The 16,661-nt window shown below is 48.8% G+C and overlaps 1 protein-coding gene across 2 annotated transcripts in view; it reads left to right on the plus strand.

Annotated features, from left to right (window-relative positions):
* The window catches only part of LOC118789957 (arginyl-tRNA--protein transferase 1), a 64,311-nt gene that overhangs the window by 15,383 nt on the left and 32,267 nt on the right, over positions 1 to 16,661 (plus strand). For both annotated transcript variants that reach the window (XM_036546726.1, XM_036546725.1), the window contains exons 6-8: positions 1,043 to 1,272; positions 4,017 to 4,145; positions 15,393 to 15,425. In XM_036546726.1, the coding sequence (XP_036402619.1) occupies positions 1,043 to 1,272; positions 4,017 to 4,145; positions 15,393 to 15,425 (392 nt within the window). The remainder of the gene's footprint in view (positions 1 to 1,042; positions 1,273 to 4,016; positions 4,146 to 15,392; positions 15,426 to 16,661) is intronic.

Below are 16,661 nucleotides of genomic sequence, written 5' to 3' on the forward strand. Positions count from 1 at the left end.
CATGCACACTCCAGTCCAGCTGATATCCCAGGATTCCTTTTGTTGGATATCACAGGATGTGTATTTGTGGGGGACTTCCATTCTGCTCCACGGCACAAAAAAACTCTGTATTTGAACTGAATTCACCACAGAAGATTTTGAATTTTCCTGTATGAGGAAACAGTTTTCATGACCATAGAAACTGTGGTTACATTGGACAGAGTGATTCTGTTGGGTTTTAATTTTGAAGTTTTAGCAGAAATTGTAACAAAAAAATTTAGAGTTGACTTCAAGGCTCAAACTAATCAAAATCAGCCTGGTATCTACTTGCTTGGTAAGTCAAAGACGCAAAGCATTTTATACCAGCCATTGTGGTCGTTCATTTTTCCTATAAACCCGTATTAAAATGACTGCTCTCCACTACAATTTAGACTCCAACTGACTTCAGTTGCAAACAGTGTAACATTTAATCGGTAATTGCTGGAAGACAGCATTTATGTGAGTGGGAGTCTCATGTGAAAGTAATGCTTTGCTCATTCAAAAGTGTGAATATATTTAATTTTGCCCAATTGCCCACAAATTTAACATACAGTCCCCCAATTTTTCAAACAGTGCTCATCAGTAATGGGAACCATTTGTGCACAAGAGGATTTGCAATTTTTTAAACCCACTTTGAGATTAATTTTCATCAACTGATGAATAGCTTTGTCCACAGTTAATTCACCGTTTCAGAAATTGCTTTTAAAATGGTTTGGTCTACCTACTTTAATATCATATTTGTGTAGTTAAGATGTCTGAATGTATGAACAAAATGAAATTGTTAAGGATAATGATTTCAACATTCATTTGACAGCTTCTAGTATAATGATAACCCTTAAAGCCTTCAACATCCTATACCCTTCTCCTCCAGCAGTGTGTAATTTCCAGCTTCTTTTTACATCGTCTCTTTCTTCCTCTCTCCATCCGCCTCCCTCTCTCCCCATCGTCCTCATTCCTCATTTCCCTCGCCTTTCTATCCCTGCCTCCTTCTCTCCCCGTTCCTCCCCTCCTCCCTCCCTCCCAGGGGTGGGCGCGGACCCCAGCAGGCCTCCGTGTCGCAAGGCCAAGGAGCTGCGGAAGGAGCGCCGCCTGCAGAAGGAGCAGCAGAGGCAGCAGGAGGGAGGAGCCCCGGCGTCAGGCCCCGCCCCCGCCCCGCCCAGCCAGCCCAGCCAGCCCAGCCAGCCCAACCAGCCCAAAACACTGGAGGACTTCATCACTGAGTCCCTGCCTGAAGATGCCAAACATCACGTGGAGGTAAAAGAGAAGTCAGACCCCATATGATCAGATGTTAACCTTGCGAGTCCAGCAGGAAGATATGAGTGGCTGTGTAAAATGGGCAGTGCTGCTTTTTTGATATGAAACCATGATGGGAATACAGCAGCAGTAGTGTCCAGACCTGGTAAAGCTTATTTAACCCTATCTGTAATTGGTCATTTTTACCAGAACTGAAAAACAAATCATTAGCTTGCACCAACTTGATCTTAGTGGACTGGGGTAGATCTCAGTCTGGTCTCATTCTTTAGTTCTGGATCTTATCTGAATAATGATTTTGGTGTGGTCCAGATCATACAACCACAGCTCTGGTCACAAGCCCACAGTGCCCTAATCCAAGTCCCTCGAGGTGAGGCATAGAGACCTCCACTTAATTGGCTAATTTATTTTCTAAATTTATTGGCCTGTTCGATCAGCTGTAACGTGTAAGCACGCACTTAAGTAAAGTAAGTGAAAAGGTCAATCTTCCGAATGTAAAGTAGAATTGGCGGCTTGACTTAATTAGTATACAGATGGATTGACAGGCCCGGCTCCTGTTTCAGCCCCCTGCCAGCACCCTGGCCCCCTCTTACAGTTTGTGTTTAATGGACAGCCAGTCTTCCAGGTCCTTTCATGCTGAGATTGGAGTGCGGAGAGAGGCTGGTCCAGGTCCTGCAGCAGCCCAGCCTGTTGTACAGACACACAATCTCCTCACAGGGGGTGTCCTGTGACGGGCGCTGTGTGTTACCGCAGACGCCTTTGGAGCGCTGAGGCCACTCATATTGCTCCTGTAAAGAGAGCGAACGTGTGTGAAGAGACCCAGCAGCAAGGCGCTGGCGGTGGAGCTGGGAGGTGCTGGTGCCAAGCGAACATCTGTTTATGCTGCGGTGCGGCAGGGGATCCAGCAGGGGGCAGTGTGGGCGTGCCGTGGGGAAGGGAGTAGGCCCACCTCGCAGGCCTCTTTTCTTTTAGCCCTTTGCCTTTTTCTTTGTCCCGCTCTCAATCGATTTCTCCCGTCGTCCTCTCTGCCTCTCTCCCATTAAGTTCCCCATTTACATTCTCCCTCTTCTCTCTCTTTCTTCATCTCTCCCTCTCTCTCACACACATTCCCTCTCTCACCTGTGTGAGAGAGAGAAGAGAGAAACAGAGAAGGGAGGGATTGTAAAGTTTTGTTGAACTGGGCAGAGCCCCTTCCACTTTGGGACTAAGTCTCCGTTCAGGACAGAACTGAGGCCAGCTCCATCCCATGCCCCTTTCCTGCTGGGTCTCCTGACACGCTCTGTCTGTGCTTGTGCTCTGGCTGACGCACAGCATTCACATAATGTTCACAGCAATGCTGTGATATTGTAATGCAGCTACAGTGTCACTGCAGTGCTGCTCGAATGCTGAGTGTAAGTGCCACAGCAGCAGTGGAGCAGCTGAGCTTATCTTAGAGTGCAAAAGGATATATTTACGTTCTAGGATAAGGATTTTGAAAGGCCATTAACTCGAGAGGGTCTTTTAATTCAGTAAGTAAGAGCACTGTGGTTCTTTTTCGGTGTACTAGAGGAATGTATAATGGGGCCAAGCGGGCTCTTTGTTTTACATGAAGGAACTTGTCATATCCATCCAGAACCAGGCCTTGCGTTGAGTCGTCCCCCTAATTCTCATTTTGAAGAGGATCCAAAGTTATTCTCGTGCACTTTTGAATGGCCCTTTCTTCTTCTATGGTCTCTAATGTGTACCTTATCCGATGACAGCCTGAAAATACAGCGCTGGAGCAAAAACCAGAAATTTTGGTTGTCTTTTCAAGAACCATGAAAGCTGAAGTCTCAGACAAAAAAAGGCCCAAGAAAAAAGTCTTGTCTTTCAAAGTGTTGTCGTGTAATTTTTGCCATTCGAGGCATAAAATAGTTGGAATCTTTGGTGTTGGCTTTTCCAGCTGTCATTGGAGAGGGCATTAGAGGCTGTATTGAATGGAAGTTTATGCTGTATGTGTCTGTCGCTAGCATGTGATGACAGCACTTTGTTTTATCAGAATCGACTCAAGGTAGGTTTAAAAGCCCTTCTTGTTTTTATTGAAACTAAATGAGCTGTCTCTCAGCCGGTCTCCAGGGAAACAGACACAAACACGCCCCCCGTTGTACAGTAGACGTCTGTTCCACACCCTCGCTTTCCTGCTGCGCTCAGCCTGTTCTGGGCGATGCGCAGTTGGCGAGAAGATGAAGGCTTGTTCATTTTTCCCCACGTCGTGTGGTCCAGTCCAGAGGCAACTCCTGATGGCCACTGGTCTAAGCTTTCTCAAAGCATTTGAAATCACACTAAATCTGTAACAACTACGTGACTTTGGTGTTACCGCTGACAGGTCTGCCTACATATTTTGCCATGATTGGTTCTATTTTAACATAGACACGCTGTCACTCTGTGTCACCAGTCAAGAAGCATTATGGTTATTTGTGATCTGTGATACAGCGGTAACACCATTAATGCCACCATATCTGGACTGTGGCAATAGTTTTTGAAGCTACGCAGAGAGTGTGGTGGAACTGCAGTGTTGAGTCTGCACTGTACACCGAGGGACAGTGTTTTTGTCATCTGTGACTCTCTCCCTCTTTTTGGTCATATTCTGTGCTCTTCTTTATGTTTTGGTCTGAAAGCGTGTCCCCTCTCACGGGCCTGTGATTTGGGCCGTACTTGTATTCTTTGTTCTTTTTTTTGTTGTTTTTTTGTGTTTCCATGTTGACCCTTTCCACTGCTCTGCTCCGAAGGTGAGGCTAGTGCGCTCCAGCCCCCCCAGCTCGCAGTTCAAAGCCACTTTCGACGCCTCCTACCAGGTGTACAAACTCTACCAGATCGCCATTCACAAGGACCCGCCCGACAAGCCCTCAGAGAGCCAGGTCAGGGGTCAGGGGTCAGGGGGCGGGCAGGGGGGAAGGGAGGGAGGAGAGGTGAGGGAGGCAAGGGGAGAAGGGAGATCTCTTTAAGACTGACAAGCGGTCAAAACCGAGCATTGCTCCAACACTTTCCTTATGGAAATGGTTTTTTTTTTTTTTTCCAAATCAAGAATGTTGCTAACAACAACATTCTTGAACAGCATCTTTGGGTAAACATCTCGAAAACTGGCGTTCATTGTTCCCTGATTTCAACCCAGTATTGCACACAGCCTTGCTTTTTTCTGGCACGGAAACTCCTTAGCAGTGTTAGTGAGGGAGCGTTAATCATCAGTTTAGACTGCTTAAAGGAGGGGGGGAGAATGGGGGGAAGATGGAGTGAGTGAGACGGATGGATGGAGGAAAGAGGGAAGAATGAAGGACCTGAAAGAAGATTAAATGGAAAGGAGCAAAGCAATAATAAGAGAAGCCAGGAGAGAGGAACAGTAACAAGGTAAAGGATTTCTAAAGTAATTCTAACACCAGTAGGTAATCACTGAGATGGAGGGACAGTGGCAGATAGAATAGGACCAGACTGAGGAGCTGAAGACAGGGGGGTCCAATCAGAGGGAGTGAAACACAGGAGAACTGAGGGATATTAGAAAAGAAGAGTGAGAGAGAGAGATGAAGAGATGAAGGAGGAGGAAGTAGTGAGTATGCAGTTCTTCAGGGGGATAGCGCTTATGTTCACTTTTTTCATCCATTCATTTGACTCCATCCTTCTCCATCTTCTCCTATGCCCCCACGTCAGACCCTCCCCATGCAGACCTGGCATATGCCTCTGGTCTGCTAGCTTCTGTTCTGCCGGAGCTCCCCGTCGTTCTAGCATAGCAGCCTTTAGCAGTCTAAATGGATCAGAGTATTCCCAGGTTTCTGCATGTATGCTGAATGTATGCCCAGGGTAGCAAGGAACCTCAGGACAGGACTGGCAGTGCTGAGTGTGAATGGAACTGGTTGTGCTTGTGTGGCTGAAAGTGTGGAAGGGAAGGTTTATCTGAGACTCTGTCTGGCCAGGCCGTTTGGTCCCCCGCGTCGCTCTTTCGCCTCCCGTCTCGCTTGCCCTGCAGTCTTGTCCGGCGCACAGCCGTCTTGAGTGATTCCAGTGAAACCTGCTCCTCAACCACCAGGCTCAGGGTAGCTCCGCACACTGCCATCTCCTCTTCTCCATCGTCACATCACGCCTAGTCCAGGGCTTGCTCCGTGCGCGTGGTAGTATGTGTGTGCGTGTATGTGCCTTAGGAGGGACGAAAGCGCTGAACACAGCTGCGGCTCTGTCTCTCCCGCCCCGGTCCCCTCGGTCCCTCTCTCTGGGGGGCGGCGGCTGTGAGATGGTACAGGATCGCGCACTAGCCTCACCTTCAGGTGTCCCCGTCCCTCCATCGTCCTCCATGACTTATTGAGACCGCTCCCGACATCAGACTCCCACTGTACCGTGCATTTCAGTGCTTTTCCTTTTAAAGGGTCTGAAACCGGACTTCCTGTCTGATGGGGGACATTGGGGGTCATCTCTCAGGACACTGATGTGAGTTGACCTCCGTCACCCCTTATGTCAAAAGCCGTCTTGTTTGATAATCCAAATAAGCGAAGACAGAGCTACAGTGTGGCACACCTGGTTTTGGAACCAGGCTTACGACTACTGCTGTTGTATTTTTGAGTAAAGTACGTAACCTGCATTGCTTGAATATGCAGCTTTGTACGGGGGTCATTAATAGAAATGTGAGATGAAATGTAAGAGTCATTGGAGAGCCAAGAAGATGTATAGATAAACAAGACAAATCTGGAAATCAGACTTTTTGAACCCCCCCTTTGCTCTCTTGGGGTTGAAAAAAGTGGACAGGCCTGGTGTGAGGTCCTGTAGAACCCCCTGAGATGCCTTAAACAGTGGGAGTCTTGATTCTCATGCTTTGGAAGTCTGAAGACTTTTATGTGTCTAAATTTCTCCAAAATTGTTGATTTCCCATCATCCACCTTACCCCTCTGCACTGTCTGTCAATACTTTCCTCCTCCCATCCCTGCTTTCTGTTTCTCTTCTGCCCCTTCCACCTTCCACCTCCACAACTTTTGTCCCTCCTTTCCCCCTTATCCTCCCCTCCTCTTCTTTCACTCTTTCAACCCTTTCTGCTTCTTTTCCCTCCCTCCTGCTCCCACGCTCGCCCCCGTCTCTTCCTCGTCCCCACGCTCCTCCTCTCCGCTCCCTCCCTGAAGGTGAGGCTAGTGCCCGTGTGCTTTGAGGACCCTCAGTTCATGGCGTCCTATGACCAGTCGGCGGCGCTGTATGCGCAGTACCAGATGGCCATTCACGGCGACGCCCCCTCAGAGTGCGGGGAGAGTGAGGTACAGTAACTGCCGCTGCATCCGCTTTGACCGCTCACCACTTTCCTTCGACCCCTCCACCCCTCACCACGGACCACCCCTTTTCTCTGACCACCTCATTAAGGCTGCAGGATGATTAAGCTGGGGTTAATTTGAAATTCTATTAAAAAAATTCAGCATCTGGTCATTAAACCCAGAGAAAGTGTTTGATTGGATTTAGGAAGCACCAGGCCATTGGCCTTTACAAGACTGAATGATTAAAGAATTAAATGTCCAATCAAAAACTTGCCTTGGGCTTTTTTTCAACTTCAGATCCTCTTGAATGACATGACTACACTACCCAGAAGCCTCCTTTTCTCTGCTGCATGTGTCACCACTTCCAGCCACTCTTAGCCAATGACACCATTACACAAATGCTACTGTTATGAATGCAGTCACGTTCGTCACTTATCACCTGTTTTATCTACCACATCCAACACTTTTATTTGTATCGTTTACCAGCACTTTTGTTGTTAGCTGCATGTACTTTTTATAGTATATGGTATGATTCAGAATATTCAGAGTAAGTTTACTGTGTTGATGATATGGGCTCATTGGTTGTACTGATGGTTGTGGTTTACTGAAGCAGTCATGGCGTTGCTGAGAAGTGTATTTTTGGGGGAGGGTAGCGCAGGCGTTCCTCAGTGGGGTGACAGGGGTTGAGGGCAGTAGTAGGGGGCGGAGGTGAAAGTGTTCGGGGAGTAACATGGCTGAGGTGTCCCCTTACTGTCACCCAGAGTTCAGCAGTGAGCTGGGACAGGGCGGTGAGGAACTTAGCCTGGTGAGGGCTGGGTGTGTGGACGTTTGTGTCTGTGCATGTTTATGTGAGAGTGGCTGTGTTGATACGGGTCAGTGTGTGTTTCGGAGTGTACGCGTATATGTGTGTGTGTGTGTGTGTGTGTGTGTGTAATTTATCTGGCCCAGCGGGATGTGACTCCACACCCTTTAGTCTCTCTGATATTCAGGCTGTCAGTATGGATGGCCCCATGCTCTGGGGTCATCACTGAGCTTGGAATTTTAAGCAGTATTATTAATCACTCTTTTGTGTTTACAGACTTCAGGGGCAGCGTTATTAATTAATGTTGAGTGACGCTGATATCGCAAATACAATGGACTGGTAAAGTTTCATTTTAATGTAGCGGAAATCATTCACGTGAGCATTGAATATTCACCTCTATCAACAGGACTTAATCATGCTGCTCGGAAGGGCATGACCACAGGATTCAGCTGGGATCACGGCACCTGGACAATTAAGACCACCCTGTCCCTGGTGTGTGACATTAGAGAATACTATTGTAATGATAGTATGCATTCACCCAATAATGGACAGGGAATGGAGAGTTCTGTGCATCTGTGTGCATTGATGCGTGTGCATTACTGAGTGTGTGCATACGTTTGTGCGTGTGCCAGGGTAGTGTAGTCCATGAGTAATCTCCATGAGATGGACGGTGGTTATGGGGCTTGAATGGCTGCAAAAATCAGAACCTGATGGCCGCCAGTGACTCTGCTCTCTGCCCACTCCTTTAATGGTGTTTCTTAAACCACCATTTTCTCGGTTATGAGCACAAACCACACAGTCTAAGATGTGCAACAGCACCCCATGTCTGATAAGACAGTGGAGGTTAGTGGGGTGACGTAAAAAAAAAAAAAAAAAATGAATGGTTGGGTCAGAGGCGAGCACCGGGTAGGCAGGAGAGGACCGAACGCTTACAAGAGGACCGAATGTATAGGGGAATACTGAAAGGGTAGGAGTTTTACATTCATATTTTACATTCAGTGTGTAATATTATTTAGTTGCTCAGTAATTGCTCTTGTCCAGGCAGAGGAATAGAAAAAGTCAGTCAGAGGGGCATCTATGAGGGACAGGGGAAGGAATGGCTTCAGACTCCACAAATGCATTATTTGATGAGTATTAGATTTAAATTTCAAGACACAGCATTCCATTTCTATCTGTTCAGACTAAGAAAACTCTAGTTTAATAGCATACTTGTACCAGTGTATTTAATTTCAGTCCTATCTTATCTAGTAATTACATTTTATCACCACTGTTAAACAAAGTGGGCCGCACAGCTGAAACATCTCTGCTTACCGATTATAAATGGGTTTATCTCTGTTGTGTTACTTACCACTTATGGTCTATTTTAGCCTGCCACAGAATGAACTCTGGAAAGGGTGCTGGGCAGCTGCACATCTTCAATTTTGGCATATCTTGCTCTTACTGTAAAGGCCTTTATCACACATTTTATGTATTAGGAGTGTATCCTCTGTTTGATGTCAGTGTCAGTACAGTAGAAATCAGTTGGAAAAATTCGTACAAATTTGTCGGAAAAGTAAAAATATTTTGAGTTGATTTTAATTTGATTTGACGTGGCTTATGTTTTACACTTGATCCATTTATACAGACAGATATTTAAGTAACCATTGACAGTGTAAAGACAGTGTAATCCTATTTTTGTATATGTGGCTGACTGACTCACTGACAGAGAGAGAGAGAGTGTGTGTGTGTATTGCTGCTCCTTCTCTCATTTTGCCCTTTTTGGATGAAAGACAAAGGACAGCCTTCTCTGTGTTGGTCCACGTCAGGCCGCGTTTACTGCCCCGCTGTAAAAGCGGCCCACAGCGGCAGCGCGCAGTAAAAACGCGGTGTTTCGCGCTCGTGGCGTGTAAGTTCAGGCTGTTATGAAGAGACTGCACGGGAGCGGGAGCCGGGAGAGACGGAGGGAGTGCGGAGAGAGAGCCGACTGTGGTGCGGGCTGGGGTTCCTGGACATTCTCAGTAACCTCTGAAAGCCTTTTGTCCCCGAGGGCTGGAAAACCGTTCCCGGCTGCCAACGGCATTCAGTAAATTAATAAATTCTCCTGGTCGTAAAATGAGGGAATTAATAAATAATAAAACCGTCACAGTCGGCAGTCGCAGTGCCAGATTCTTTCCTGATGCCATAATAAACCACTATTTATAGTTGTACGTTTATGCTGTCTGTACCTGGGCCGTTATTACTGACTGTTCCTGACCCCCCCCACCTCCACCCCTGTTACTCTGGAGCTCGGCAGTAGCAGAGTTTGCCGAGCCCAGCTTCCTATGGCCATAGTAAGCATGTCGCTGCTTGACTCTGTGCCTCTCTCACCCTAGTTCTCCTCTGTTCTAGCCCCGCCCATCTACTGCTCTCACCCCACCCCCTTCTCATGCTCTTACTCCGCCCCCCTGCCTTCTCACTCCGCCCCTCTTCCAGTCCCACAATCCCTCACTCTCATCTCGCCCCTCCGAGTTCTCTTTATGAGCCTGCCCTGTTTCCTGGCACAGCGCCCCGCCCCACCAACACCCGTGCCCCCTCTGCATCCAAATTAAACAGAGACTGCATCATGAAAACTGACGGTGATGGCTTGTTATGGTCTGGTGACCTGCCAGGGCAGTGTAGGTTAGGAAGTTGGGTCATTTTATTCATTAAGGTATTTATTAATTCATTTAGTTATAACCTAGGGACAAAGTCTTTCTACGTTGCAGCCAGCCTGTTTTCCAAGCCAGGGTCTGTAGGCAGGAGCTCTGTGTACACATCTGCATGGCTCTGTGTGTGTGTGTGTGTGTGTGTGTGTGTGTGTGTGTGTTCTTGCGTACGTGTGTGTTAGTTCTTGTGTGTGTTTATGTGTTTGTGTGTGCATGTGTGTGTGTGTGTGCATGGGTGCTTGTGAAATGTGTGCCTAGCTATATGAATGAATCAACACTTATGATTTCTCATTCTGTCCCTTTCCTTCTCTCTCTCTCACACACTCAAACACACACACACACACACCCATACACACAGACACACACACACAGACACACTCTTATGCTTTGTACCGAGCCGTGACTGAGAGTTCCTGCACATGTGGCTTCGATTTGCAACAAAACAAATCTTGTTAAAATTGTATTTACTCTTTCGAATGGCAGGATCATGTAGCCTGTAGAAATGTGCTTCAGACAGGAGAGAAGAAAGAGAAGGAGAAAGTGGAGAGGTACTAATGCCCTTCTTTTGGGACAAGGAATGTGGCAGGAGCTGTGTTGAAGGATGACGAGGCCAACAGGCTCTGATTGAATGAGACTGCTAATGAGGGGCAGAAAGCTTAGCAGCCATTAGCTTTCATCAGGGTTTGTGTGTGATTGTGTCTGTGTGTGTGTGTGTGTGTGCGCGCGTGTGCGTGTGTGTGTGTGTGTATGACTGAGACGACTGCTCAATTCCCTAATCGCACAGATGTGCGAATCACACAAAATGATGATTAGTACATGTGTGTTCAAGAAAGTCAGTGTTCTGTGTTAAGGTGTGAATATTTTTAACACAGTGAAGTGTGTGTATCTAACACACCATTGTGTGTGTGTATGTGTGTCTTTAACACAGTGCTCTGAAGTGTGTGTGTGTGTATCTTTAACACAGTGCTCTGAAGTGTATGTGTTCACACAGGGGATGACTGGACTGGCTCAGTGTTGCCAGACTCCAGGAGACGCAGTGAATGAGCTGAGTGTTTGCAGGGAAGTGCAGTGCTGCTTCACCCGCTGGAACAGATTACCCAGCATTCTCCCTGATGAGAGGCTTGCAGAGAGCTCTGTGCCAGGTCCAAACCCAGCCTCTAGTGTGGGTTTGACCTTTAACCTTGCCCTTGACCTGCTGTCCTCCACCCACTGATGCAAACTGGCATTATATGTACACACCCATGCTCGCATGCGCGCGCGCGTGCGCGCGCACACACACACACACACACACACACACACACACACACACACACACAAACAAAAGCACATATTCAATCAGAAACTGACACACTGACACACACATCCTCATAAGGTTGTGGGTCCCCGGTCCCCAGCTGGGATGCTGTAACCAGGCACTGACCCTCAATTGCTCAACTTGTAAGATCGTCATTTTAACAAATAACTGTTGTCACGCAGCCGTTCCCGACTGCGCCCCTGTAGCCGATCAGTAGGCTGTTTACAGACAGCCTGAGCACGCTGTCCCAGTTTTTGTTCTTTCCTATTCCTTGAATAATGTTGCAAAAAATGAAAGATTTACGCCCCCGCTTTACTGCTGACTCTGCACTGTAAATCACCTCCTGATGAAACATTGCCAGGCCCCCGTAGTAAAGCAGGCGAGGGCGTTGACCCTGCGCGCTCGGGCCAGAGTGTGTGTGAAAGTGCAGCAGCCGCCGGCGCGGTCCGCTCGGGCGACCGCGACCGTCCGCGCGCGCGGGTGGGTGTCCTGGCGCGAGCGAGGCCTGCAGGGCGTGGGTGCCGACAGTGTCGCCCAGGCAGCGATTCAGCGCGGCGTTTCGGGTCTTGGAAGGGAGATTCGCGGCCGTCATGTTTGCTGCCGTCTGACTAATTCTCTCCAGACTCCCGCTTGATGAAGTTTGGAAAAGTAACGTGTTGTTGTTGTAGTATTTAGCGCTGCGGGGATTTTGTTCGCAACTTTTTTTTTTTTTTATGTTATTAAAAACAGAGCCTGAGCCTTGTGCTTGTGTTGGCCTTGTGTATATGTATGTGTTTGTGCTTGTGTGAGTGTGTGTGCTTAAGTGTGTTTGTGCTTATGTGAGTGTGTGTGCTTAAGTGTGTTTGTGCTAACATCAGTTTGTGTGGTTAAGTGTATTTGTGTATATGTGAGTGTATGTGCTTAAGCGTATTTGTGCTGATATGAGTTTGTGTGCTTCAGTGAGTTTGTGCTAATGTAAGCATGTGTGTGCTTGTGAGAGTATGTGTGCGCTTCTGCTTGTGTGAGTGGGTGTGTCTGAGCAGGTGTACTGACGTGAGTGTTAGTGTGTGTATTTGTGTGTGTTATTCTCCGCGCGTCAGGCTTCACACTCATATAACACAGGAGAGGTCTGCTAGCCTCGCAGTCGGAGTTTATTGATTCTGACTCGGGGCGCGCCGGTTCCTTTTCACAGTCGGTTATTCTGCCGAAATTACATGCGACGGTGCGTCGCTCGCCCCTGCCAACCACAGAGGTCCGCTCCTGAGCGGAGCACAGACAATTAGTGTCATCGATCAACGGATGGACTCTGACAGGCTGGCAGGGAGAGGGGTGTGAGTGACACGTGTTCGCTCTCACACCCAGATGCAGATGTTGTAATGCATAAACATTCAGAACACACACACACACTACATGCACAGCCAGAGTTCTCGCTGCAGTGCACTCAGAGACGGCATCACACAGTGCAAACATGCATGCAATCACGTTCACACACACACACACACACACACAGGCACACACTTGGTTCACTGTGCAGATGCCACGCTGTCTGCTTTTCACAGCACACATGCAGGCTTTCCCCTCTCCCAGAGAACGCAGGCCAATGTAAACGATGACGGAGTGCCGCTTGACCATTACAGAGGTCAGGTTATTCTTGTGATGTAATGCGCGCCGATGTGCCGCTCCGAGCCAGGCTGTTCCGCTGTTTCTCGTCCTTGGCAGCGCCGTGTTTTCCTTCTCCTTGTCAGTTTTATGGAGTGCAATGCGCTCTGCGCGGAGACCAGGCGTCCGTCCTCCTCAGCGCTCTAATCCGGTGCGCGGGCTGGGTCCCGTCCTGATGAGGTGCGCGCCGCGGCTCCCTCCTGTAGAGGGCAGCGGCGAGAAAGCTGGCCCGCTTCCCCCACCCACGGGAGGAGGCTGCGGCCAATAATACAACCCCCCCCGCCCTCTGCAGTTCCCCCTCAGCCCCCCGTGGGGCGCCGTGACGAGGGGAGTAATGACACACTCCAAGCCCACTGGCGCCTGGAAGACCTTGCAGAGATAGGGGCCAGGGAGAGAAGCAGGACTGGAGCGAGCGGAGAGACAGGGAGGGGAAAATCATTTGGACAGTATCCCTGCTTTTTACTGCTGGTTTGCAGTACCTTTGTGGTTCCCCTTACTCGTGCTGTGGAGCAGGATTTGGGGGCAGCCCACCTGCAGCGGCTGAGGTGTTGATCCCTGCCAGAGGGTACAAAAACGGTGTCACGCCAAGGTATCGAACCCATCTCCCCCCCCCCCCCCCCCCCCCCCATATCAGCCACGTGGCCGCCCCTGCTCTCCTCGCAGTGGCCCTAACCCCTCGCTCGCCCCCGGCCCTCCCTCCCGTGACCGGCGTAGAAAGAGCCAAAACGGGGGACCGGGGCGGAAAGGTGGCCAGGAAGCCGCTGTTCCGCAGCCAGGCTGGAACCAATTCCTCCTGCGTTTGTTTATGGAATAAAGGCTGGGGAGAGAGACCCGCTAATGACCGCAACCTTTAGGTAATAACCCTTTACTGAACAGCAGACATAAATGCTTCCTGTTTTATGGAATTACGTTATTTTATATCCTCCTACCGCCCCTCCTCCTCCCCTCCACCCCGACCCCCCTCCCCCATTCTCCTGCGTGTTTTTGCGGTCTGTCTGGAGTCGGTGTCTCCTGTGTTTTTATTGTTTTTATTTCGTTCTTTTATATTGTTCCCCCTGGGAGAGAGAGCCGAGCCTTGCGCTGGGGGTCTGAACTTATAGGGCCTTCTCAGAAATGGATGAGAATGTCGAAATGTTATATGCGGTTGTGAAAGTATAGCTATCTCTGGAACTGCTGGCAGCCTTCGCCCGTGTGCACACATATGCATATCTACCTATGCCAGTGGTTGTGCCTCTGTGCGTGAGGGCACGCTTATGCCTTTGTGCCTGTATGCATGTGCAAACGAGCTAGTGTGCATCTCCTGTCCAGTCCAGATCCGCTGTTTCTCATTACCCTCCAGTTTTTTATGTAAACATGGAAGCATGCTACATTTATCCACAAGTATTCGAGGTTTAATGTGAGTAAATAGACCTGATCTGCAATGGCAGACAGGAAATGGAGAGTAAAGTAGGTGAGGATGAGGGGTCTTAAGCCTCCACACGAAACGCTCTAATGGACACCGTTCCCCCCCTGTTCCCTTCTGCAGTGTGTCAAACAGTGCACCTGCACTCCTAGTGCTGGCTTCTGCGCTGTCACTCTGTTACGCAGCGAACGTTCTCACAACGCGTCTGGAACGTTGCAGCGGCGTGCCAGCTGGGAAATCCACACGCGCTCTCTTTGCATGACCGAATCAGAGGCAAATAAAGGCAGAGGCTCTCCAGTTGTTGTTCAGAGCGATTGTTGCTGATGCTTCATGAGTAAAAAAAAAAAACTAAAACAATGAAATCTCCTCCATGTGCCCCCTGCCTTGTGTGGAGCAGCAGGGTTTTTCTGCTGATTTTAGAGTCTGACAGCGAAAAGCTTCACAGGAAGATGGGTGTAGAATGGATGCTTTGCTAAAGGTGAAACTCTGATGTGGAGGCAGACATAATAAAAACAGAGCTCATTATAAACGACACCATGGCACAGAACACTTCTGGGAAAACCAACCTGTGCATTTGTGTGTGTGTGTGTGTGCGTATACGTGGGAATGTGAGCGTGTACGTGGGTGTGTGTTCGTGTGTGTGGTGTGTGCGCGCGAGCACTCTCCATTAGTTTACAATCACCATTTAACATGCATTTGAAATTGGAAAATTAGTTGGAAGTTTTCTGGAAAAAGTCTGGAGAAGTGTTTAGCTGGATGTGCCAAGCACATACAACATCAGTGACCCTAACAAGTCTGGTTTATAATTGCCTGGCACTTCCAACCAAACACATTCCCCAGGAATTATACTCTCATAGAAAACCCATGGGGCCTTTTTACGGTCCCCTGAGGCTGCTTTCTCATGCAGAAATCCTGGGTGTAATCTCAGTTTGATCGTCCTGCCCCGGACCTCGGTTTTTATTTTGTGATTGGGATTAAACATATCGGGAGTTCTAAGGTAAAGACAGCTGGATGATGTAGTGTTGATGGTCGCGTGTTTGGCCGTGTTCCTCATGCTAACTTCCCTCTCTTCCTCTTTTTGTTGCAGTTCCGAAGGTTTCTCTGTGATTCTCCTCTGGAGGTAAGTTTCAGCGCTGTTCCACAGCATGTCTCAGTGTAAGTCTCATTTGTCAAATAAATGTCATATGTGAATACCTGTGGGCTGATGGGTAGAGATATGGATACGCTGTGTGTTTGCTGTGGAAGAATCCAAGACTGAAGCGTGGAGAGTTTCCACTGTGGTCCATGAAGACGCTGAATAAATGAAGTAGAGTCTTATTAGCCATGATCAGCAGCAGCAGGAAGTTCAGGGGGGTGAAGATTGGTTGTTTCTGGAGCGAGCGGGAGAGAGCGTGCGAGCGAGTGAGCGTTTGGGGCAGCCAGGGCCTGTAATGAAGTTACCAGGTCACAGCAATTACACCCACAATTAGGTGCGTATGTGGGGAGGGGGCCGGGGCGACAGGCACGCTCGGGGTCCCCTGGCTGCCCCTGAGGGCTTAAACACCCTGGCTCTAATGAAGATCGTTAGCGTTTATAGGAAAACGGCTTTTATCACCTCATCAAGACTGGACACACATGCACACACATGCAAACGTGTGCGAATGTACACACACACACACACACACACACACACACACACACAGACCATGACCGCCTGCAGTTCCACCTTTGTACCCCATCACTCCTTTTCCATTATGCAATGGAAGTATGCACTTCAGATGCATGCAGGCACACACATGCTCGCACGCACACACACACACACACACACACACACACATACTACAGTGAGCATTTGCAGAAGAGTACAGAAGCACACGTACTCAGTCACACTGTAGGTCCTGGTCCACTGCTTTCTAATCCTCCTCTCGGTTTCTGAGGACTTTGGGGTGACTCTGCCCATTGCTGTGATTGCCTCCATCTGTGTTCAATTAAAGTGCGATATTATACACATATGCACACAACAGACAGACACACACACACACACACACACACACACAGGCACCAGCAGGAGCAGATCTCTTGAAGTCGTTTTGTATGTTTGTGTTTGTGCTTATCTTCTTCCAGCCGAAGGGCCTTTGTGCTTAAAGCAGTGGAAAATAATTAGCATCTGCTCCTGAGTGGCTTTCCGTGTGTGTGCGCGTGTGTGCATGCATGCGTGTTTATGACCCAGCAGTTTGGAACAGGTCAAGCCTTCACTTCTGGTAAATGGTGGTAGGATCCGCACAGCAGAGGGGACCGGCCTCCGTGTGCCGTCCCGCCAGAGGGGACCGGCCTCCGTGTGCCGTCCCGCCAGAGGGGACCGGCCTCTGTGTGAGGA

This window comes from Megalops cyprinoides, chromosome 15 (genome assembly GCF_013368585.1).
Source record: "Megalops cyprinoides isolate fMegCyp1 chromosome 15, fMegCyp1.pri, whole genome shotgun sequence".
Classification (NCBI taxonomy): Eukaryota; Metazoa; Chordata; class Actinopteri; order Elopiformes; family Megalopidae; genus Megalops; species Megalops cyprinoides.